At 32.7% G+C, this 24,931-nt stretch overlaps 1 protein-coding gene across 3 annotated transcripts in view; it reads left to right on the top strand.

Moving 5' to 3' along the window:
* LOC108913224 (transcription cofactor vestigial-like protein 4) overlaps window positions 1-24,931 on the top strand; it is a 52,008-nt gene that overhangs the window by 13,974 nt on the left and 13,103 nt on the right. The window contains exon 1 of one of the 3 annotated variants that reach the window (XM_018718742.2): window positions 22,450-22,778. The exons of the other annotated variants lie outside the window; for them this stretch is intronic. Within the exon in view, the coding sequence (XP_018574258.1) occupies window positions 22,658-22,778 (121 nt within the window). The 5' untranslated portion in view covers window positions 22,450-22,657. Of the gene's footprint in view, window positions 1-22,449; window positions 22,779-24,931 lie in introns of those variants that run through there. 3 annotated transcript variants of the gene reach the window in all.

Here is a 24,931-nt window from a genome sequence, read left to right as displayed (position 1 = left end):
ATTGTACTAATACTGTGATTATTCAGGGATCTAATCCAAATAATAGAATAATTTTATTTTTAAATCTTCTATCTTCTAAAATTTGGTACTAGGTAGTTGTCCACAAGGATACAAGCTTTACGAATATGTTGAGTAAAATACACTGCTCAAAATAATTAGAGGAACACTTATTTAAATCTCAATAACTTTTTTATTTGTAATACTATATAAATCTAATAATGCATATCTTAAAGACTAACATTTTGTTCGAATAAATTTACGAAAATAAAAGAAATTTACATAATCATTCTTGAGACAATAGTACCAATTCAAAAAAACTACAAGAAATAAAGTGAAACATACAATTAAAATTTCAATTTAGAAATATGCTGTGCCTTGGAATAGTAAACATTTTTCACAGTTCTGCATAAATTGTAAAAAATGAGGCATCTAAGTGAAGTTGAAGTCGTTCGTGTTGTTGCTAGTATAGAGTATGGCACCAGTATTCGACAGGTTGCAAGAGATTTTAACGTAAGCCCTTCTGTCATCCATCGCGTGTGGAATCGTTACTTAGAAACCGGAGGATATAAAAGGCGCATTGGACAAGGTCCTAAGAGGAAAACAAACCGAATTCAGGACAGGTTTTTAGTCCTATCCTCCTTGCGTTCTCGTACATCCACAGCAAAAGACCTTCAAAGTAGGCTCAGAACGACTCATGGGTTGGAAATTTCTGATCAGACAGTTAGGAATAGACTGAGAGAAGCAAACTTGAGACCAAGAAGACCCGTGCGAAAACCTATTTTAACTCCGTATCACATAAGGTCTCGTTTACATTTTGCACGTGAGCATGTGGCATGGTAACTTCGATATTGGAGACCAGTACTCTTCACAGATGAGTCACGATTTCGTTTAAGTCGTTGTGATGGTCGAGTACGTGTACGTGTATTCTTCAGCTACCATACAAGAAGTCGAAAGATTTGGTGGTGGGTCAGTGATGGTTTGGGGCGGAATTAGTCTTGATGAAAGAACCGATCTTGTCATAGTTCCAGGGACTCTAACTGCTGAACGGTACATTGATCTCATTCTAGAAGATCATGTTATACCAGCCGCTTATGGTATAGGTTCAAATTTTCTGTTTATGCAAGATAACGCAAGGCCACATACTGCGATTATCACCATGAACTACCTTCAACATCACGGGATTCAATCCATGGATTGGCCTCCGCTAAGTCCTGATCTAAACCCCATCGAACATCTTTGGGAGTAATTCGTGCTAATGGAAGACATACACGATATTAGTGAACCAAATCTCACCAGGACCTTTATGTTATACAGACAGGATCACAGACGTTTCACTTTATTTCATGTAGTTTTTTTTAATTGGCGCTGTTGTCTCAAGAGTGATTATGTAAATTTGTTTTATTTTCGTAAATTTATTCGAACAAAATGTTAGTCTTTAAGATATGCATTATTAGATTTATATAGTATTACAAATAAAAAAGTTATTGATATTTAAATAAGTATTCCTCTAATTATTTTGAGCAGTGTACTTGGTTGGTTGGTTTATTTTAGCGTTTTGAAATATGTGCATGGAATATGTTCTAATATAAATAAATAATTGGATCAAATTTCAATACAGACTTTGGCTTTATTTACAGAAGCAAATGTATCTATGCACAAAGAGGCCAGAGTTACAGAGGTGCAATTGGTTATACAGGGTGTCCGTTAATTAATGGTACACAGCAAAACCACAGATTCCTCATGTCAAAATATTAGGATTTTACCAAAATTATTTTTGTTCAAAAGTTCATAATAATCAAGATAGTGTCAAAGTTATATTTATTTTATTTTTTCCAATAATATCTAAATAAATCGAGATACCGGTATGAAATTATGAATTCGGTTTTTTTTTGAAACGACAAAGTTAAATTTGTTCATAGTTTGGATGTTATTAATGAATTCTTGAAACAATCAATTCTCTCACGTTTTAGAAGTTGTTAGTGATAACCGTTTTCGAGATAATTGCATTTAAATTGTTTAGTGTGCTAGTTAAAAACAACACTAGAAATTTCGTATTATTATGCTATCTTTCAGATATTAATATAAAATATAATAATATATTCATAGTTAGGATTAATACATACAAAAAATTTAAGTTGTGCTTTAATTCCTTTCATTTACTAAATATTTTAAATACAGAAAAATTGTTTTTTAAGAGTTAGCAGACACAAATATTTTTAGTTAAATACATATTTCATTTTAATACAAAAATAACAAAAGCAGTTTAATACATTTGAGTACTCGTTTACTGAATTAAAAGAAAAATAACTGTTCGATAAATAAGTTATCCGTAACATTATTAATGTTCCGTCATAATTCTTCTCAAGTAGTCCCTGCTTCTTCATACAGCAACCGTTTCATATATCTCCATTCACAAAAATAAAGTGGATTGAAATCGGGGATTCGAGGCCGCCAAAGCATCTGTCTTCCATCGATCGTGAAAATAGGTATTTAGTTATTCTTTAACAAGTCCAAAGAAGTGTGTCGGGTCTCCATCCCGCATGAACAACATGTTCTGTCTTAGTTGTAAACGAAAGACATCTAAGTAGGTAATCAGGTAACTGAATTTGTAGAAAAGTAAGGTACAGTTCGCCGTTTAAATTAGATCATAGTTCAAATAGACCCAATAAATAATTATCAATAAAGTGTTGGAAATGACTTTCGGATACCAAGTGTGGATTTTCCAAATCCCATGCATGGTTATTCCTAAAGTTGAGGTTGCCTATACGGATAAATGTCGCTTCGTCTGTAAACAATATTTTATCGGACCCGCATTTTGTTGTATACGTCAGACACAAATTCTGCTTGTATGGAAAATCATTTTCTAGCAGATTGTACACAGGCGTGCAGTAATACGAATAAAGTCCCTCTTTATGGACCATTTTGCAAAAGGTTGACTTGCCTACTTTAATTTCTTCAGCAATATTGCCTTGTACTTGTAGGGCTTTCAGCTAGGCAAACCAGAATTTCTTCTTCTCTCGGACGTCCCGTGAAATCTGAGTTAGATCGAAAGAAACCTGTTTCTTCTAACCTGTCGTAAAGATTTCTGAAAATCTTAAAATCGGATATTTCCAAATATCTTCGGTGACGTCCATTAAAATTTTCCGCGCAGATATGCATTTCCTCGGTAGAAAACAAATTATGTCGGCATTTTGTAATTAATTTAAAACAAATAATTTTAAAAATTATTTTCATACAGCTAAAATGTTGATAGACAACATGAAGTTTGACATTCAATAAATTTGTAGGTGTTTGAATCAAAGTCAACTTAAAAGACAGGTTAGGACATAAAAATACGTATTTACTTGTATTAGGAATTTTAAACGCGATTATCTCGAAGTGACTTCAAACAGATGTAGGAAAACCGATTGTTTCAATAGTCAAATTGATACAGTAAACCACAAAAAAGCTGTACCGTGTAAAAAATTCGCGGTGCTGTAGATTAGCGACATCAAAAATGTAAATAAATAATAAAACAAGTTAATAAAACTTTGACACCCTGTATCTTGGTAACTAATAACTTTTGAATATAGGGAAGTTCGATTAAATCCTAATAAATCGCCGAGGAATCTGCGGTTTTGCTGTTTTCCATTAATTAGCGAACACCCTGTATAGAATAAAATGCTAATTGATCAGTGGTTTCTAAGATTTTGCTAATATGTACAATTAATTAGTTTTCAAGGATGATGATTTTATAATATTCGCTTTTTCAGCATATCCTTTATCAAAATTTTGTTTAAAATCAAGTTTTATATACTACACATAAATGACCAGACATAATAATTGTTTATTTTTTCACAACCGAAAATCATTTTAACAGGAAATTAAAATCCAGTTTATCGTACAAAATAATTTTAATCCTGTTTGTCCATATGTAATTATTATCTACCTTTGTCCTTTATAGTTGCGGTGTTATTTTTAAAATGGACCGAATGACTGTTTTTCTATGATGAGGCTTCCTAAGCGTCCTAATAGGATATTTTAATCAAATGCACAGGTAGAACGGATTTGAAAAATATGCTTGATTTATTTTAGGGTAGGGTAGGTTTTAACTTACTGGAATGACAGAAAGTAAAACAATAGAACGTTAAGCACAAAAATTAAAATATTTCCAAATATATGTATGTACATACAGGGTGATTCACAAATGGTGACCAAAACCTCGTATTCTTTGGTAAATTTTAAGGGGAGTCTTTCGTATAAAGTTTTTATCTAGGACGCTTCGTTAAAAAGATACAGGGTATTAAACTTCAAAAAATATTTTTAATTTTTTTAAATAAGTTCAAAACTAGTACGTGAAATAATTTGAAATTCTGAACATATATTTATGTAAACATTATCCAAAATCTGAGGGCTTTTCCCAAAATTTACATGCTCCAGTGGCGGAGATACAAGGTATCGGTGGCATATATGCCACAAATTTTAATTTTTTCTATATACCCCTCACAAAACCTATACCAGTACTTCCGGCCACCTTTATAGGTTCTAAAAGTATCAACATAAAAATTCTATCACGTCACCTTTTTTTCTACCCTCAAATATATTTTTTAAAGAATCATACTTAATTGCTTAGCTTTGGTGCTGCATTACTTGTTTAGTTTAAGAGATATTTATTGTTTAACTCAATTAAAATGTCGAGTAGAAAGTGTAAACAATGTTGTGATCGCTTTTGTTATGTTTGTGGACAATTTATATTTACAAAAAAGAAAAGACATATAGTAGAATCGTTGAAAAGTGCATATTTTCATTATTTCGGATTTCCTGTGGCTAACCAAGAAAAAAACTGGGTTCCCCATGTGTTTTGTGAGAGCTGTAGAATCACTTTACTGCAATGGTCATCCGGCGAAAACGTACACCTTTCATTTGGTACACCATTGTTGTGGAGGGAACCAAGTAATCACGAAAATGACTGATACTTTTGTGTTACGAAGACTTCGGGTTTTAGTAGGAAAACTAAGTCGGGTATTGTGTATGCCGATGTACAATCTGTTACTAAGCCAATATTGCATTCTAAAGACCTTCCATATCCAGTTTGCTCCGGTGGTTGTAGTAGCCCGAGCCAAAATAACCTTGAGGATGACAATGAAAGTGACGTGTCATTTAAATCTGCTGATAGCGATTCAGCGGATTTTTCCCCTGAAGAAAAAACACCACATTTGATCAACCAAGCCGAATTGAACGATCTCATTAGAGATTTACAACTTTCAAGATCTAAAGATGAGCTTCTGGTGTCTCGTCTACAACAATGGAATTTTCTAACATCAGGTACAAAAGTTACATTGGCTAGAAGTAGAAGCAAATTGTATGCAGAATTTTTCAAAAGAAAAGAGGAGTATTGTTTTTGTTTTGATATTCCGGGTCTTTTTAAAGCAATGAACCAAAATTACACTAGCTTGACTCGCGTTCATTCGTCGATTCTTCCAAGTATAGTTTGAAAGCTGTTTTATTGCATAATGGGAATACAAAACCCTCTATTCCAATAGGCCACGCTGTAAATTGCAAGAAGAGCTACGATACAATGTGTACTCTAATGAAGCTGATCAAGTACGCAGAACACAAATGGAAAGTTTGCAGTGATCTTAAAGTCGTAGGTTTATTGTTGGGATTGCAGGGTGGATACACCAAATACTCTTGCTTTCTCTGTCTCTGGGACAGCAGGGCCAGAGAGCATCACTATATCAGAAAAGAATGGCCCATTCGAAACGAGTACATTCCTGGCAAAATTAACATCAATCATCAGTCCTTGGTAGAACCAGAAGACATTATTTTGCCCCCTACACATAAAGTTGGGACTTATGAAAAATTTCGTTAAGGCATTAGATAAAAACAGTGATGCTTTCCACTACATACTTACAAAAGTTTTTTCCCTATATCACCGAAGCCAAACTTAAAGAGGGGGTATTTGACGGCACACAAATACGCAAAATCATAAGTGATTCTAAGTTTGATACCCTTTTATCTACGAATGAAAGAGCTGCTTGGAATTCATTCAAAACTGTTATTAAGGACTTGTTAGGAAATAATAAAAGTGAAAACTATAAAGACATAGTGGCTGATTTATTACAAAATTATCATAAGACTGGTGTTAACATGTCATTAAAGATCCATTTCCTGCATTCCCACTTGGATTTTTTTCCGGAAAACTTAGGAACTATGAGCGACGAGTAAGGAGAGCGTTTTCACCAGAATTTAAAGGCTTTTGAAGATCGCCATCAAGGATATTGGGACGAAAATATGTTGGGAGACTACTGCTGGTCTATTTTAAGAGAAACCGATTCTGAAACCTATAAAAAAAGTCCAAAATTAGTCATTTTTAGTTTATTTCTTATCGTTTTAGTCCATTTTCTTATTTTTTTTTTCTTTAATAAATAATTGTGAATGTGGACGTGATGGAATTTTTTAAATATTTTTCCTAGAGTACCTTTAGATGGATAGATAAAATTCAACAACTTTCAGCTGGGGTATAAAAACCTTGTAAACTAGTGAAATAAAATAGTACGTCACTGCTTTACGGTAACAACCATGATATTGTCGGATTCGTCTTTCCGTTTTCTGCAAATTACTACCCTCTTATGTTTTTCGAAAAAAGCCTGATTTTCGAGTAACACTTAAAAAGCGAACTGAGAACACACTTCGATATTCGAATATAATGCATTTTAAAATTACGTATTGGGCTGCGATAGCAACTTTGACATTCTGAGCAGTTTGAAGAAAGAATAAATAATGCTTTTCAAGCAACAATAAATTTCGAACAAATTACATTTTCGTTACTAAAAAGATGTCGGGCCTGTGTTCGTAGAAATTGAGGTATTTTTGAGCATTTACTCAAATAAAATAATTAAAATGATGACTTATATTTCTTTATTCGAATAAATAACCGAATGATTAGTGCTTGTCAAGTCATTTAACTAAAAGTGTTTTCAGTTGGTTTTTTAAGTTTTACTCGAAAATCAGGCATTCTTCGAAAAACATAAGAGAGTAGTAAATTGTAGAAAATTGAAAGACGAGTCCGAAAATATCATGGTTGTTACCGTACTATTTTATTTAGAAAAATATGCTACCGATACCCTGTATCTCCGCTACTGGAGCATGAAAATTTTAGGAAAAGCCCTCAGATTTTGTTTACATAAATACATGTGCCCAATTTCAAATTATTTCACTAGTTTTTAAATTAAAAATATCTTTTGAAGTTTAACACCCTGTATCTTTTTAACGAAGCGTCCTAGATAAAAACTTTATAGGAAAGACCTCTTAAAATTCACCAAAAATACGAGGTGTCATTTTTGGTCACCATTTGTGAATCACCCTGTATATTCGTATGACCTTAACAGCAATGCTTGTCTCAGATGCACATTGTGAAGCTATGATGAGCTTCAAATATTGTCTTCAACTTATCCCATTAAGAGTAATCTATATCAGCTTTATTTGTGGTATTATAAAATCGATTTGGAAATTGTTATTTCCAACGTATCTACCAAAATAACTAATATATCGCAGGCTTCTTTATCTTTACTAACGTTTGTTGTCAAAATATATAAAATCCTGGTTCAAACATAAGGTTAAAAATTAGATATATGGATAGTGTTAAATAAATATGTCATACATCTTAAGCCGGGTCTAGATGATGCGGACACTTGTCAAGTATTTGTCAAACGTAAACAAATGCATATTGGGTGCATAGTCATATTGTTATTGTTATATTCGAAAATTAAGGAATTCATTTCCAGTTGAATTCGTGATTTCTTCACGTTCGTACACAAATGGCAAATGTACACAAGCAGTTGACGTGTGTGTAATTATAAGTATACACATCGTATTGTTTGATGTTATTTATTTGTGGCATATGTCATGCGCCATATTTCACATCTATACATTTTGTGTATGATACAACTTGCCGCTATAGATAATCTCTAACAATTGATATAATTCTGTTGACGAATGTTTGGTGCGTGATCGCATCATATGGAATAGACCTTACAGTGAAATATTTTTGTCGGTGTTTTACCTCAAAGAAAGGAAGTTCTGTGTAAGTAGTAGCAGTAGCAGTGAGATTGTTTGTTCAGCGGTTGATGTCCTTCATAAGTAGTTCTTACTTCCATTCACCTAAAAAATGTTCACACTAATTTAATATCCATGGTTAGGCCGTGCTAATACTTTTTTTTTTTTTGAAAATATCTATGTTATGATTGTCGCGTGAAGAAAATGTTCTTTTAATCCAATTGTTCTTCTAAATAGACTTCTGTAATTTAAATTAATTGCAAAAGTGTTTAATAGTAAGAGCTAGAGTATCTTATTATTACCTGGACTTAGGTGACCAGTACCTTGGTTGGTATCTGTGCAAATAATACATTGCATAAGGAGAACATGCATCACGACAAAGCAATTACGCTAATTATAAGTAGGTACTGACATCCAATAATATACTGATTACTTACTGATAATGGGTGTCAGATGTAGATTGCGAAAATCTTGTTTTTACATAGAACATCCGTTTTAACGTTGTGTTTTGTAAGTAATCTAAAATATGTATGTAGGGTAGTGATTCCTCAAATTTTTTTAAGAAAAAAATCATGTGAACATATATCCAAAGCAAAGGAATAAATAAGGAAATCAACATGTTCTAAAAATTGGATAGAAGTAAACGTAAATAAAATAATAAATAATAAGCTAGAATTTTGACAGAAAAAGAAAGTATAATGAAAAAGTGTTACTATTCAGTGTTCGGAAACTATGAGCAAAAAACTAAGAAAGGTATTCTACCCATAAAAATATTGGTAGAAGTTCTTATGACACTTTTTGGTAAACTCAATCTTAACGGAGTTACATAACCTCAATGTTCTTTTTTTTAATTAGTCTTTTTTCAGTCACACTTTTTTTTTTCAAATTTGGTACACTTATTAGAGTAAAAATATCATTAACATTTTAAATCAAACGGTTTAAATTCCATTATATAAACAAAGCAGGAGTTGAACATAAAATAAAAGTTTTCAATAATTTAAAGCGAGGCAGAGTAGCAGTTTGAGGGTCTTAACGTCGGACCGAGATGCCCAGCGCCAAGTTTCATTTCTCGCTTTATCAGTTTCCAACTTAAGCGTTTCCTCTCATGTCATATGCGTGCAAGTGGGAAAAAAGTGTTATTTTCACATTTTAGTTTTCTCAGTCTATTTTTAAAAATTGAATATGGGTAGATTGAATTTAACTGATCAAAGACGTCAAGGATAAACAATGTTTATCAGGAGCACGAAACGCGGATTTGTCGGTGAGTGATGTCGTGAAAATGTGCAGTTCTTTAATAAAAGTGTCTGTAGACTTTAGAAATGTTTATCGTGCGTTAAAAAGTGGTGAAAGAGCAAAAAGGGAACTACGTGACATGAGAAAAATTGAAATTCAAAAATAAACTTCCAACATTAAATAAAATTCAAACTGCAATCGCAGAAGACGTAGATTTGTCTAGATTGCCCCCAAAGAGTTTTACTGGGAACGATGCATAAATTGAACTTTTGTTACTTAAAACGAAATCGAAAAGCATGCTAACAGAAAAGAACGAAATTGTACAGTTAGGTTAGGTTAGAGGTTAGAGTTAGAGAAGCATTATTAGAAGAATTTTATATTGGATTAAAGGCACCCCCTGGTAAAGAACGGATATTAATAATAACATATTATAGACGAACGGTCCACCCCTAAAAAGATGCTTAGAAAATCAAGGTCACCGACCACGAGGAGGGGCCAGGATGAAACCTTTTGTAATCGATGCATTGAGTTATTGGGAAAAAAACCTAAGTAACATTTTTGTGTCCGAGTTTATTTTTGGACATGTGTTCGAGTCTCGATGAACAGGATTTACTATGAGGATATGGACAGTTGGGTATTTGAAAAATAGTTTGTCTCACCTGGTGCAGTGATTGTCATAGATAATGCACTTTACCATAGTCGACGAATAGAAAAATTGAGATCTGCATGGAGAAAAGTAAAGATTCTATAATGGTTGAGAATGGAGAAATCATGCAATGGTTAAATGGAAAACACACGATGTTAGAAACACAATTATTATTATAGCTAAATACATGGAATATGTAGTGGACGAAATGGCTAAACTCGTGATGTTACACTTCTTCGATTGCCACCATATCATTGTGAGCTAAACCCAATTGAACTAATCTGGGCAGATATAAAAACTTATTTGGCAAGAAATAATACAACTTTTCAATTAGGAGTTGTAAAAGTACTTTTCCAGAAGGCGATTGATTGGGTAACTGCGGGGACATGGAGTATATGCACAAATGTACACTAGGTACAAGAGTTGAAGTTGATAACCACTTACTATACCTTTAGGCGATAGCAGTGTTAGCGTCAGTGATAATGACAGCGACAACAGTAATAATTAATGATTTATAATGGGCATTTTTAGTGTCTTATCGGTCGTGCATCCTATTTTTCAGTGACAATTCTACTAGTACTCCATAAATTGCAGTTAACAGAATTTATAAGTTTTACCTAGGTAATGGTTTTACTAACGTTGAGCATTTGGGATCGCAATCCCCGCACGCGTTGCTCTTCCCACGGATCTACAGGTTGAATTACTGCCCACAATTTTGGGAGTCTAGTATAGTGTATTGGTAGATACACACTTAAGCGATTAACCTCTAATATTGGCCGCTGTTGACACTCTTAACATAGTAACATAATAAAACATGACAAAATTGCCGCTGTCGACAAATGTAATGAAGATTACTTATTCTGAATATTTAAGGAATATTTATAAAGAATCTTACTTACAGGAAGGATCCTATTATCGACCCTTAAAATTACGCGTTCGAATTCCTACAAAAATAACAAATTAATCGCATTGTGTAGGTCGTTCGTTGCAGCCGTGCCAGCAGTATGCCAGCAATTATCTGTGAAATCTCTGGATGGTGCTAAGAATTCGAATTATTTATAAATAATAATGCCTAGTACCCAGCTATTTTGAACATGTGTAATATATAACTACAATATATCGTTAATATACAGGTATCTGTTCGCGTAATTGCAAGGGAAGACTATGCAGGTGCACTCCAGTATCCAACTGAGGAATTTATTGAAAGGTGTCAAAATTAGCAATAATTAATGTTTCATTAGCTGCCGAGTTATTTTTATGATTTTACTAACAAAAATTTAATATTTTAATATAGTTATATTGTTAGAGGGAGTATGCCTTGTATAGTTCGACTAAATAAGAATAAATTATATTTACTTATCTGTATAAAATGAATATTATGTGTGAGAACAAGTGAAATGCTTGGATCAAACAAAAAAATGAAAAGAGTTTGTTACGTTGTTGTTGTCTTTCACTGTCTTTTTCTCAGGAATTACCCCTAATATGGGGTTCTGGGACTCTCGTCTTCTGCTCGCCGGTAAAGAGGCAAACAGTGAACGTCGCGTTGGTCGATTGTTCTGCATCGGAGGCGAGGTAGATTCCTGGATATGTGGGAAAGGATCTGATTTGTTTGGTTGCCTTCTAGTTTAGTACATTCTTATGATGGCACGGTTTCTTGGAAGCTTTCAACTGAGGCTATAGTTTTTGGCGATATTTCGCTTTATGGAACACATTTGAATAGTGTCTTTTATGACTGTCTTTGAGTGCTGGGTTATATGTGTGTGGCCTCTTGTATGAAAGCTTTAGTACCTTGTATGGAGTGTGAGGCCTCCTTAGAGAGCGTGTGTGGAAGCTTTAGGAGGATTTGATTTTGCCCCCTTGGAGGGATTGTGTATGATAGCTTTAGAAGCTGTGTATGGCAGCTTTAGGAGTAGGGTGGACAACGCCTGGTGGTAGTGTGCTATGAAGCATTGGGAGCTTTGAGCTCGTTTTAATATTTTATGAGAAATTTGAACTCGATTTTTATTAATTCACAATAAATATAAGCATATATATAACATTGATATATAAGACAATATATAACATTTCGAGCGAACACATGTACTGGCCACATTCCGTCTCTGGTTAATGAATCGCAAGGCATCAGGGTAGACATCCGATCACAGACCTTGATGGATCCGCAGAGGTATAGCGAAGTCCGCCTTAGTTTGGGAAATTGGCCTCTCCGGATTTCACCCGTCTTTGGATTATCGCTGACTGGAACTGATGATAAACAAGTATCACGTCAAGCTACAAGCTTGACGTGATACTTCTGTTGTATCTTGTCGTTCCTCAGTTCGAATTTCGTAATATACGAAAACTTTTCAGTCTCTAAAATTCGTAGCGGGTGAAATATGTATTTTCGCAGCGTATCGTCTGCAACTGCTCTGCCAACAGCATCGCTTGGTGTCGTATGCTGCGACTTTAGGGTTTGGGGCGACTGGAATCTTCTTAACGAATTTCAGCCAAAATTTTGGAAAGCTAGGTGAAAACTTTAATTTCCGCACTACACCTTCTTCTTCTTCTTCTCGAGGGGTAGAATGGATACGATTTCGTGGTTCCGATTAGAAAGTTGAGCGAAAATTTGAACTGAAATATGACATTAGTCTTGCCACCTGTTGAATTTTACAGGCGGCAAATCCACAAGTCGTATATTAAAATTTATTTATCCTTGTAAAAATAACATGTTGGACGAACTAATGGTGGTAAATACTGGTTCACGGTTTCTAGTTTATTGAAAAAGAAATGCAGAGATTTTTTGACGATTAGATTCTACAAAAATCGATCTTTAGGAGAATTTTACCTGACTCAAACTCCCTCTGGAATGTTGCGGTTGTTCATATTTAAAAATAATATTTTAGATACAGTGTTATCGATGAATATGAAGAAATCCCTAAAGTATTTGCGGTATTCGTACATATTTTGATAACGACCAAAAATTTTAGTATATAAAATATTTACATTCATTTATCACTAAAAGAATTTGAAATTCTTTAAGTACCTAGTTTGTACGATGAATGATTCGTCATATTTTTAACTAAGCATCCATCGAATACATCATTAATTTGTTTATTAGTGACCGAGAGTAATAATTAAATGTAATGTAATTAAAAAGAGTAAAGATTATTAAAAAATATTACTGTAAAGAATCCTTATAAATGTATCTAATACAACGGTGAAGGTTTTGTATTTATTAGATACACTAGAGATTTAATCATGGAAATTGTGTTTTGGTTTTATAAATTGAAAGGCTACGCCACTTAATTTCTATGTAATTATAATTTACAACAAATAATCTTGAATATGTAAGTACTTGCTTAAGTGTTTGACAGTTAACTACTTGACATTTATTAGCTAGTAATCGACTTAATCTTGAGGATTAAGTATCAAATTGCACAGAAAAATATTTTTGAGCCGGTTGAATATATTTTTTGCCTGCTTGCCTCAATAGTATTTGACAGTTACCTACTTGATATTTACCGGCTAGTAGTTGATTTGAACTTGAGGTGTAAATATCAAATTCTACTTAAGAGCGGATTTTGTTATCGAAAGGGTGTTGTATTATGCCTTTACAGACCAACATACATTGTGGAAAGATTACTTCGTCAAAATAAAATTGGAGTATTACCTTCAGACTTGCAGGTCAAGAGGTCTGTCTAATTCTGTACATTGCCTACAGTTTTAGGGGAGCTTAGGCCAGTAGGCATACCGATAGTTTATTAAAAAAAATAAATAAAAAAATCAAATGTAGTGCTAGCTGTGCAGTGCGCATGTACGGAGTGATGGTAGAGAGTTATATGTATGTTATGTCGTTATTTATCGCCAATTCATACAAAAAAGTCATTTGGCGATAAATTGTGGCTACGGTTTGCTCCTTGTGTGCGAATTTTTGGAAACGATAGTTAACGTTTCAGTGTTTCAAATATTCCCGCCAAAAAGGACATCCAGTGATGTCATGTAATCTTATCAAAGTTTGATTTGATCTATAGTTTATGAGTTAAGCAACCCTTAATTAATTCTAAGAGTAGGCAACATGTGGCTACTTTTTTCTCTGTCATGGCTACAAGGTGATGTTCCGCTCTTTGATTGTTAGGTAAGAGCTATTTTCAATTTCAGGCAATCCTAAACCATTGTGTCGATTGAAATTATCTCGGTTTATATTACTTTTTTTATAGAGTTTTAACCAAAATATTCTCTTTTTCTCTAGAATTCTGGTATTAGGTACTCTCTATCGAGTGCTCTGTATCTGTCCTGTGATCGATGACCGCTGATTTATCCACGTTGTTTTACATTAAGTGACACTTATGTTTCTTTAACCTCATGCTAACGTATTTCTTTGTTTGTCTAATGTAAACTTTGTCATATGTACACCGTTCGGGAAAAACTTTTAACTATTGATGGTTAGAGTAGTTAGATTGTTGCTAAATTTTCATCTTCTTCCTTGTTGGTATTATCCATGTGATAACTTTCCTCTGAGAGTTGCTGGTAGTTAGTGTAGTCTCTTGTCCAAGTATTCTGGTTCCCAGATGGCAAATGCTTGATGCGCTCTTGCTGGGTCAGATAACTGTCTGTGTGTTGGATTTCTGTAAACGCTGTGTTCTAAAATGTTATCTGGTTTTCTCTTGACGTGGACCTCTAGGAAGGGCACGGTTTTGTTTCAACTTTTGGTGAAGTTGATGTGTGGATTAATGCAGTCCATAATTTTTTCTGTTATATCCATGAGATCAGATGATAATACATATTTGAACCAAAACTTTGGCTTTAGAGTTGCTGACTCCAGGGCATCTGGAATCTGGAATGGTTTTGAGGGTAGCTCAGTGTACCGGGCTACAGCACATAGGCCCCATTGGGCCCCTTGTGCATCCTCCTAGCGAGAGATCAGCTCTCCTGAGCCGTTAACCAGCCTATCAAGGAGAAAAAGGTGATGACGTTGCTCAGGGGGATCTCTCTAATGTAGGCCATTGAAGGTCACCGTTCTCCTAACTCGTGCTGAACGTCAGAGCACACTGGAGGGGCTGGGTCCAAATATAGTAGGACCCGATGCCCTATTACCTAGCTTGTCAGTTTCGCTATTGCCATTGCTCCGATCGTGTACCTTAACCCAGCATACAGATATGCTACTGGTAGCTAAGGCCACCACCAGCGCTTGGTAGCATTCTCATATCGATCTGGACATTATCTTCCGATTATGCAAGATTAGTACTAATCGTCTAATATCTGTGTAGATTCTGATACTTTTGCTCGTTTTTTGCCTACGGGCAATTTCTTTAGCAGCTACCTGCCAATTCCGCTTGTAGGCACGTACATCCATGGCCCAATGATATCGGATGTGTAGGGATCTAGAATAGATCCCACATCCTGTGCCTTCTTTCCTTTTTGATCCGTCAGTGAAGACTCCAGTGACTCCAGGGTTTGCTCTTGAAGTCTTTCATTTTCCAGGATTGGTGATAAGAGAACCTTCCTTCAGATTATCCCTAAAGAATAAAGGATAAGTCCATTTGGTGCACACTTCTGTCAAGTCTACTAAATTTTCATCTTTGTCTTTTACGATGAGCCTTCAATGAAATTTTTCCAAAATTCTTTAATTTTTATAAACAATAACATCGTGTTAAAGCTTCGGTAGCCCATGTCTACATAGTATAAAAACTGTTTTCAAACATATGTGTAAAAACATGTATCTAAATGCATCCGTGTCTTTTAATTTCCATCGAGGATGAAAAACAAAAGTTTTAAATACAAATATTTGCCCATAAACTAATGTGGACATGTATGTTTACAAACTAGGGCGAGTTCAGAGTATTGCAATTCTAAATTTTATATTTGTATGGGCATAAATGGACCAATATTTCAATTAATATTTAATTTATTTTTAACTCTCTTAAAATATTATTTAGTTCATTTTGAAAAATGTCATCTTCCGACGTCTTTAATTTTCTCTCAAGTTCAAAAATATGTAGCCAGCAAAAATTCCTATAGCTGTTTCACTTTGCAGTATATTCTTTGAAATAATGAAACCAAATGAATAACATTTTCTGATGTGGACAAACTACTCTGTTCAAGGGCTATCAAAAAACATTTTATTAACGTTTGGATTTATTTACGGGTAAATCTTTTTGTTTTTATATTGGGAAATTTTGTATGTGAATATTGAAATAGATTAGGCTTTAAAAAATAACTGTAAATTCGAAGTCTGTATTTTCAACTATTTTTGGGTAATTCATTAAAAACTCTTTTATATTCCATTTTTGAACAATCGTTTTAGAAAAAAAATGTTTTCGTTACATCTCGTAGATTTATTGATACCGGCATTGTTATCTCTTACTATTGCAAGTCTTTTTTTGCAAATATTTCATTGATTTTCTTTTTTATGTTTCCTGTAAGACAAATGTAAGGTTACAGAAAGTTAAATCGCCGTTTTATTCCTACAAATACAAGAGAATATGCAGCATTCTGTAAGATATTCTGTTCTCAACAATAGCAAGAATTCCTTTTAATTCAGAACGACCGATACTCCCGGTTTCTTATCTTTGGGCGTCACTAGTTAGACCGCATACCACGCAGGATGAAAAATTCTCACTTCACACCGTCCCATCTGCCTCGAATGTGACCATTTCAACTGGATTTCAGCCTTTATTGGAAGAAGCAGTACCTTCATCAAGTATAATAATTGTTTAAAGATTCCTTTGATGATTGACCGTTTTATGGGGGATCCAACTCGGACATTCTAGGCATGCTTTCGGGTTTTATGTCTACAATAAATTTCATAACCATTGTGCGTTTATTATGCCCTACATATACGGTCGGATGCTGCCTTATTATAGACGCATTAATAATTATTATTGTGTGAAATGAAAAGTATTCGTGGAATGTGTCTAATGGCCACTAAAATAAATGCCCGTTATTCATAACAGGACGGACCTCTTAGTCGAGGTTTTTTATTCGGGAGATCGAGCACACTTAAAATCAATCAACAGGAACGTATTTTTTTTATAAACGATATAAGCAAAGTCGATTGAATTTAGTAGAGACTATATAGAAAGAGCACAGAAAGCAAATTTTGGTGTGCTATATTTTATTAATAGGTTTTATATATTATTTAAAATGTAAAATATTAGCACTTAGATATGGTTTCTAAATGTTTTAAATGTTGGAAATATCTTCATTTTAATGTCAATTGTGTAATATTTTAATTCATGATTTTTTTTTTCATATTAAAATATAATCCATGCAATAAAAGTTGTTAATAGTTATCTTCAAGAATGCAAAATAAATGGGAAAACCCTGGTTATTGTTTTTTTTACACGAACTACTACCTACTATTATAACTGCAATCCTAGCTACTTTTTACTATTTTTTTTGCCTAATATTCTCTTTTATGATAATTTCAGCATGTTAAAATCTCATAAAGTTTGTGTATGAACTTGTTTTTCATCAAATTGCAGGGTTTTGTGCACAAGATACACACTTTACCATAGTGGAAAATTCAGAAGTTTATTAACTGCATTAAAATTATCCTTGTATTGTATTATGTACTGTTAAAATATTTTTGGTTGTTCTTTAAAAAATAACAATTATTTGAATATCAAATATGGATATTATTGTGTATTACAAACCAGAATTTGGCAAAATCCTGGAACTGTCATGTTCTCAGGTTTGTATAACATAATAGACTGGCAGAATTGGATGTATATTTGTCTTCAAGGAAAGCAGTGAATATCTTGTCCGCAACTACCAAGAAAATAAATTATTTTTTGTTTTAATTAAACCAGAACATTTCTTGCTTTTCCGTGACTATACTTCGCAGTGAATGTACCGGTTGTTTTTATTCTCAGGAAATCTACAGAAAATAGTTTATCTTGATATATTTGTTAAGTTTTCAATGCTGTTTGTTTAACTGAACTTTCTATCTAAGTTTCTTGTAACGCCATTCAGTTTATAAAACAGTGTTTTCCGCAAACTACAGTATTAATAGGAATCATCAGCAACATCAGAATTGCAAATCACCAGGAACGATGGATTTCTTAATTGCAGTTCTAAGACATGATATCATTGTTGAGCATCAATACTGGTTCTTTGAAACACGATACGTACATAAATTTTGCATTATGCGCAAATATTTTGAACCTCGAACGGAGTCAACGTGGTTATTTAGTTTATTTCGCAATTACCATAGTTTGAGTTTATCGCTCCTCTCGAATCCATTATATTTTGTTTATTCACTGTAATTTTTTTAAATACGCTTAAAAACTTTACAGTTTTGTTTTCAAATAACATTGTGATAAAAATTATATATTATAGATATACAGGGTCTATAGAATATAATGGGCATTCTCTAGGATTTGGTAGGACTCACAAAAATAACGTTAAAAGATCACTTTCGTGCTTTTTTAATTATTGAACAATGTGTATTTGTTTGATATCCATACAACAAACCGTTTTTGAGATAAACGCGTTTAACGACGAAGATGTCGCTCTATTTTCGACATATCTTGATAGTTAGCAAAATAAGTACGTAAAATCATTTGGCATTTATTTTTTCTAAATGGAGAACCATTTGCTTTCAGGTTTATATTACTGTTAAGATGTCTGAAATAGTATCTATGATATCTTTAACGTAAACGTGTGTATTTCCAAAACAGTTCGTTGTATCGATTTCTAACAAGTACATCTTTTTCATTCGGAAAAGTAAAAGAGCCTTAAAAATTGAGGCAAAAATTTAAAAAAGCTGGCCTATAAATTTTGTTGCGAGACTGCTGACTACCGGTGTTTTATCTCCGGCCTCCAAAGTAGCTGTTGGTAAATTGAATACCTTAGTAGAAATAGCTTCAAATAACATAGCTTTGATCCAAAAAGTATCCACATTTAATAAGAAACTAAAAAGTTACGACAAAACATCAATTTTTCAACTCGCAACTTTAATAGCAAATAGCTGAGACCGAATAAACTGAAGAAGCTTATATTCATGGAAAGTAAAGATTTGAAAAGGATGAAATATAAGCAAAAAGTTATTGTCTCTTTTTTATTTGTCTATATTACAATTAACGTGAAATAAATGAAAATACAGAGCGTTTCGAATTGTATGGGCCAAACTTTGCATGGATACCGAATTTCTCAAAATAAGCCAGTAACAATTTTTTATCTGATATCTAATATCGTGACGATATTATACAGGGTGTCCGGAAAGGTCATGTCAAAAATGAAGGGGTATACAGGGGGAGGTCAAAATAAATAAAAAAATTTTTCTTATCGGACTTCGTTGTGGAGTTATTCGCCTTCAAAGAAAAAAGATTGAAAAAGAAATTCTAATTATAACTTCTAAATCATTGCCATGACAACAATGAAATTTGGGCAATTAAAGTAGGTAATTCATGGTAATGTTTTTTTCGAAGTTTTAACTGATATCTTTGACAGCGTTACTAAATTTGACATTTTTCTTTCATAGTTCCATTCCTCCCTCACTTTGCTAAAAAATCTTGTACCGTTTTTGAGAAAATTTATTGTATCAAAAATGTGATACTAACATTTTTATAAAAATCTTGGTTTCTATAGAATTAAAAGAAAAAAGAGAACTGTTAAGTAAGATGTTCAATATCTATGCACTTTGAACTTCAATGCATTTTCTGAAATTGCTCAATCACCTCTGTTGTACTCGAAATAACATGTGGTGATCATTTCTAATGATGTCGGCGTATGTAATTATGCGATTTAATGATTCTTCCCTACTATTTATAGGAGTTTGATAAACAAGACTTTTAAGATGAACCCAAAGAAAAAAATCGAGAGGATTAAGATCGGAAGACCGAGGCGACCACGGAAAAGGACTACCTCGACCGATCCATCGATCGGGAAATGTGGTATTTAAATAAGCCTTTACTGCCCTGCTAAAATGAGGTGGTGCACAATCGAGCATAAGCTACATGTTATTTCAAATATTTAAACATATGTCTTCCACTAACGGGTTAAGGTATTCTTGCAGTACATTAGGTATTTATTCCCATTTAAAGTGTCATCAATGATATGTGGCCCCACTAAGTAGTTTCCAATTATTCCCATCCATACATTAATTATAAATTTGTGTTGGTGTTTTGCAACAACAACAATGCAAATTCTATTTGGAATGCGGTTGATGTAAATCCGAACAGCTTCAAAAGCATTACATTCTGCAAGTTCGTACATTAGATGGATATATGCAAATTCTTCATAGATAAAATCCTCCATGATATTGAATCATCAAATGGTGTCAAAATGATTTATGACAAAAATCTAACTGCTTATTATACATACGTGTTGTTAGTCATCTTAATTTCCAAAGAAACCAAGATTTAAAAAAATGTTAATATCACATTTTTGACGCAATACGTGCATGTTGTTAATCTAATTAGATTTTTTCAAAAAACAGTACAAGATATCGACTGAAATACAGTATACCTTTTTTTAAGCAAAGTGAGAGAGGAATCGAACTATAAAAGAAAAATGCCAAATTTGTCAACGCTGTTAAATCTGTATAAATTTAAATGGATAATTTCGGCTGCTCCTGTATAATCCAGGTATATTGAATATCAGTTTAAACTTGAAAATGAACATTACCATGAGTTACTTTAATTGCCCATTGTAGTCACGGTAACAGCTTAGAAGTTATAATTGGAACTTGTTTTTCAAACTTCTTTCTTTGAAGGCGAATAACTTCAGAACGAAGCCCGTTAGGAAATTTTTTTTTATGAAATACTATAACTATTTTGACCTCCCCCTGTATGTCCCTTCATTTTTGACATGACATTTCTGAACTCCCTGTATATGCTTCGGCTTACTGCGATTTTTTTTGGTAATTAAAAATGCAAGAAAAATTGTATATTGCTAGAGCACAAGTGCAAGGTAACATTTTTTGTTATTAATTTAGGGAAAATTCAACATTTTTAAATATGTATACGCCCTATTTAAGATGGATTATTCCATAGTTCTTGTAATATCAGTAATTAAAAAATTATTTCAAATGAAAGTTGCATTAGACATTTTAAAAATATTTTCAATTATTCCCATTCCCATTTATTTTGAGCGTTGCCTAACTTCATATTTTCATTTCGAGTATTCTGTATACAATTGATTTTTTTCTCGTTGAACCTACTTTAAATATGACAATAAAAATATCACAAATAGAAAAATGGCAATTACGGATTTTTGAGTGAAAGTTTTTAATCACAAATGTTTTAATTCTTTTTAATGGAATCATATAGCACATTTTATATATCACTTGCAAAATTTAATTCCCTTTCGATTTTCTTGAGTTATGTTCATAGTTTTTGTTGATGTTTCTACTTTGAAAAATTGATATCAGATAATAATGAAATTTTAAAAACTAAAATGGACTGTGAAAATGATGTTTAAAATACTAGACAAATAATTACAATAATGTGCAGATTTCTTGCCAAAGAAACCATAGTTTTTATGAAAATATTTTCACAAGTCAACCTTAAAAATGCGTACTAATAAAATGAAAACATACGAAATTATTATAAAAATACTTATATTCAATATTTTTGCCTTAATCTTGTTACGGGTTTTTGGGGTCGCTGATTACGAATCTGAAGTCCGAATCCGAAAATTCCAAAATAAAAGATGGCGGATCAATATGGCGGATGTAAAAATACCATAGAAATTGGTATTTGCCATTCAAAGAAATGCGTTATGAATGTTGAAAAAATCGAGTTATTTGAGTAAAAATAGGCAAATGTTTAAAAATGAGAAACAAAGAATATAGGTAAATTCGATTTTAATTTTAATTCGATGCGTAGACTCAATTGAATCAAAATTTTCTATTTAAAAACATGAAATGTAAGTACCTAATTTGCGAACTAGATTTTTGGGTCTGCATTTTTAGCCGACTTTTGAATCAATTCAAATGAGATTAACGACCTTCAGGATATTTTATGATTGAAATATAGCGTTGAAAAAGTTTAGCCAATGTAAATTGGTATAAGTAATTATATTTTATTCCGGAAATGTTAAAACCAGTTGGAACTGTTTCTTTGTAAGTTGTTCTGGTATGTTCGACTATGCGTACCTATAATGAGTTACCTTCTTTTTTCTTTCTTCTAAAGGTTTCATGTTAAATTAAATGATAAAGAATAATAAAAAGAGGCTGCTCTTCGTATAATTTAATTACAGTCGTCTCGTCCTAAAAAAAGAAATACCGAAACGAAAATCCGGCCTTGCCGTGTATTTACTACTTCATTAAATATTAAATCTGGAATTCTTGAGCGCTGTGTCCCCTGGAATCAATTTTAATCATCGAATTTATCACAGGAAGTTGGTCGTGCGTTAAAAATCTCCGGTTTTTTCAACGGGCCCGAGTGGCACAGCGTCAGCCGACGTGCGGAGCGCTGCCATCGAGATGAGGTTAATTCTTGTGGTACGTCTTAAAAACAAAAAACAACCAACCGGTCAAAAACGCAGCGCCACGGCAAACTGGACCGTATTCGCTTGCGGCTTAGCGACGTTTTAAGGCGGCTTCGTAAAAAACTAATTACATATACCTGGTCTGTGTCTACCTGGACGGAATCTTATGAATGAATCCATGGCTTACTATTTCTCGAGATGCCGTGCTACAATGGACTTACAGAGTGTAAATAATCGAATGTGTTAAGTGGTTTATTTGCTATTGTTGATTGCCGATTGCCGACGACGCCGCACCTATTCGTTATCGGGGTGATAATTTTGAGACGTATTATGGAACTTCCCAATATCGTTCAAGAGTGGCTTAGAGTTTCATTGATGATGAGGGCCGCGCAGAAACTGGAGCCCAAAATAAAGAGCGAGACCGTTTTTTGGCAACCCTGGCTAGATAAAGGTAATTCTACACCATAGTTACCCCCATAGGGACCTACAAATATTAATGCGTATGAGCGTATATTTGTGCAATAATTTTATTGGAATATATGACAAAACGTATACCTGTTATATTTGTTTTATGAAAATAATTATAAAATATGTTTTTAAACTGCATTAATCTCGCTCCTCTTCTGATTCTTCAAAAATCAAATAAAAAATAAGTTCCTACCGAGGTCCCTACTAATTTTTATTATTGCGTAGTTATAAAAGACATTTTAGTTTCCGTTTTTTTTTTATTTAGGAACAAATTTAAAATGTACTGCTCACTCTACCCTTTTTTAAAATTTAAAATAACTCTTCATAATTTACTTTTTTGTTAATATTGTTATAATACTCTGTTTTCACAAACGAATACTTAAAATGTGTACTGATTTACTTCAAGCATAAAAAAAAACCATAAGAAATTTTAATAGCTTTGATTCATATTTATACGAATACAATGCAATAATTATAATCTTATAATTTAATAATGTTGTTTATGAAAAAACAAAGATATATTGATAGACAAAAAATGAATCATAATTACCAAGTATTTTTGTATTTACTTAATTATGCATTCATTTTTAGGTCAATCAGAGTAATCCTCCCTCCAATCAAAAGATAAGCAAAATTATTATTTACCTTGTGCATTTAAAAAATATAACAAAAAACATCTCTTAGATATAATATCTTAGATAATAATGATATTTAAATTTTCTCAAATAAAGGTTACATTTAGTGATCATGTGTTATTTGGGGCATATAACCCAATAGTTGTTTTCAGTAATATTGTCCGTTATTCTTGTCTATGAGGTTAGATATCTTTTGCATACCTAGATTTTGGCTATCGAAGAACACTTTTTGATAGGATTTTTACAAACATTATCCAATTTATTTGAATTATCTGCAAAATAAAGTAAAAATACGAGAACTAATAAATAATGAAATATACCTAAGTACCTACATTTTTTATAAAAGAAATATAGTAAAAATTTATTAAATTTTCCGCCATTACATCGGATGTTTTTAATTAGAATAACATGCAGAATAGAATAACAGTACGATCAATGCAATAAAAAATTTGTTTCGTTTGTAATCTTACGTTTTTACATTTATGTACTTATTCATTGTTGTAAGTTTTATTTTTATTTCTGTTTTCGATTTGTAATATTTATTTCCTGTTTTTTTTTAAATTAATTGATGTTTTCCTCACCCTGTAAATAGATTTACGTATTAATTAAATAAATACCTAAATATTGTCTATGAGTTTAGATATATTTTGCATACCTAGATTTTTGGGTATGGAAAAACACTGTTTGGCTTCATTTGATAGAATTTTTTAGAAATTCTTTTAAATTTATTTGAATTAACTTAATATAATTCGCTAGGTAAACAATTAATTCTGTTTGTTCTATTACATGAAAAAGCAATCCTACCTAAAATGTAGGAATAGTAACATCTTTCTATCGTGACTATACTTACGTGTTGGCCTTTGTTAAGGGTGATGTTAGATGAACAAGAATACGAAGAAATTTCTTCGGAAAATTACATTATTTAGGCCCGGTACTTTGAGTCTCGGTTAAGACTTGATTAACTAATCAGGCGATTAGACTGTGAATATATTATTATAAAATAAATAAGTATATGTACAGTGTGATTCACTATATTTTGACCCCCCATTAACTTTTTTGTTTTAAGAGTTATAAAAAAATGTGGAATACAAAAGTTGCACGATTTTTTATGAAGTTTTCGAAAATGATAGTAGAAAAACAAATGAAGTCCAAACAAAATGGCCGCACACCCTGTATATTTTTACTTATTTGGATAGAACGTTCCCTGTCCAGCATAGTCATATAGGGTTTATTAGGTCCACCTCTAACAATAAGCGAGATCATATTAAAAAATGAAAAGAAGGTTTTTTATTAAGAAAATAAGACATTTTGTAATAATTAGACCTCTTTCAGGCATTTCTGCCAACATCCCCGGCCATTTTGTTTGCACTTCATTTGTTTTTCTACTGTCATTTTCGAAAACTTTATAAAAAATCGTGTAACTTTTGTATTTCACATTTTTTATAACTCTTAAAATTAAAAAGTTAATGAAGGGTCAAAATATAGCGAATCACCCTGTACA

This window comes from Anoplophora glabripennis, unplaced genomic scaffold (genome assembly GCF_000390285.2).
Source record: "Anoplophora glabripennis isolate ALB-LARVAE unplaced genomic scaffold, Agla_2.0 scaffold793, whole genome shotgun sequence".
In the NCBI taxonomy this organism is placed as follows: domain Eukaryota; kingdom Metazoa; phylum Arthropoda; class Insecta; order Coleoptera; family Cerambycidae; genus Anoplophora; species Anoplophora glabripennis.
Note: the sequence above shows the minus strand (reverse complement) of the source record. Positions and strands in the feature narration are given on the sequence as shown.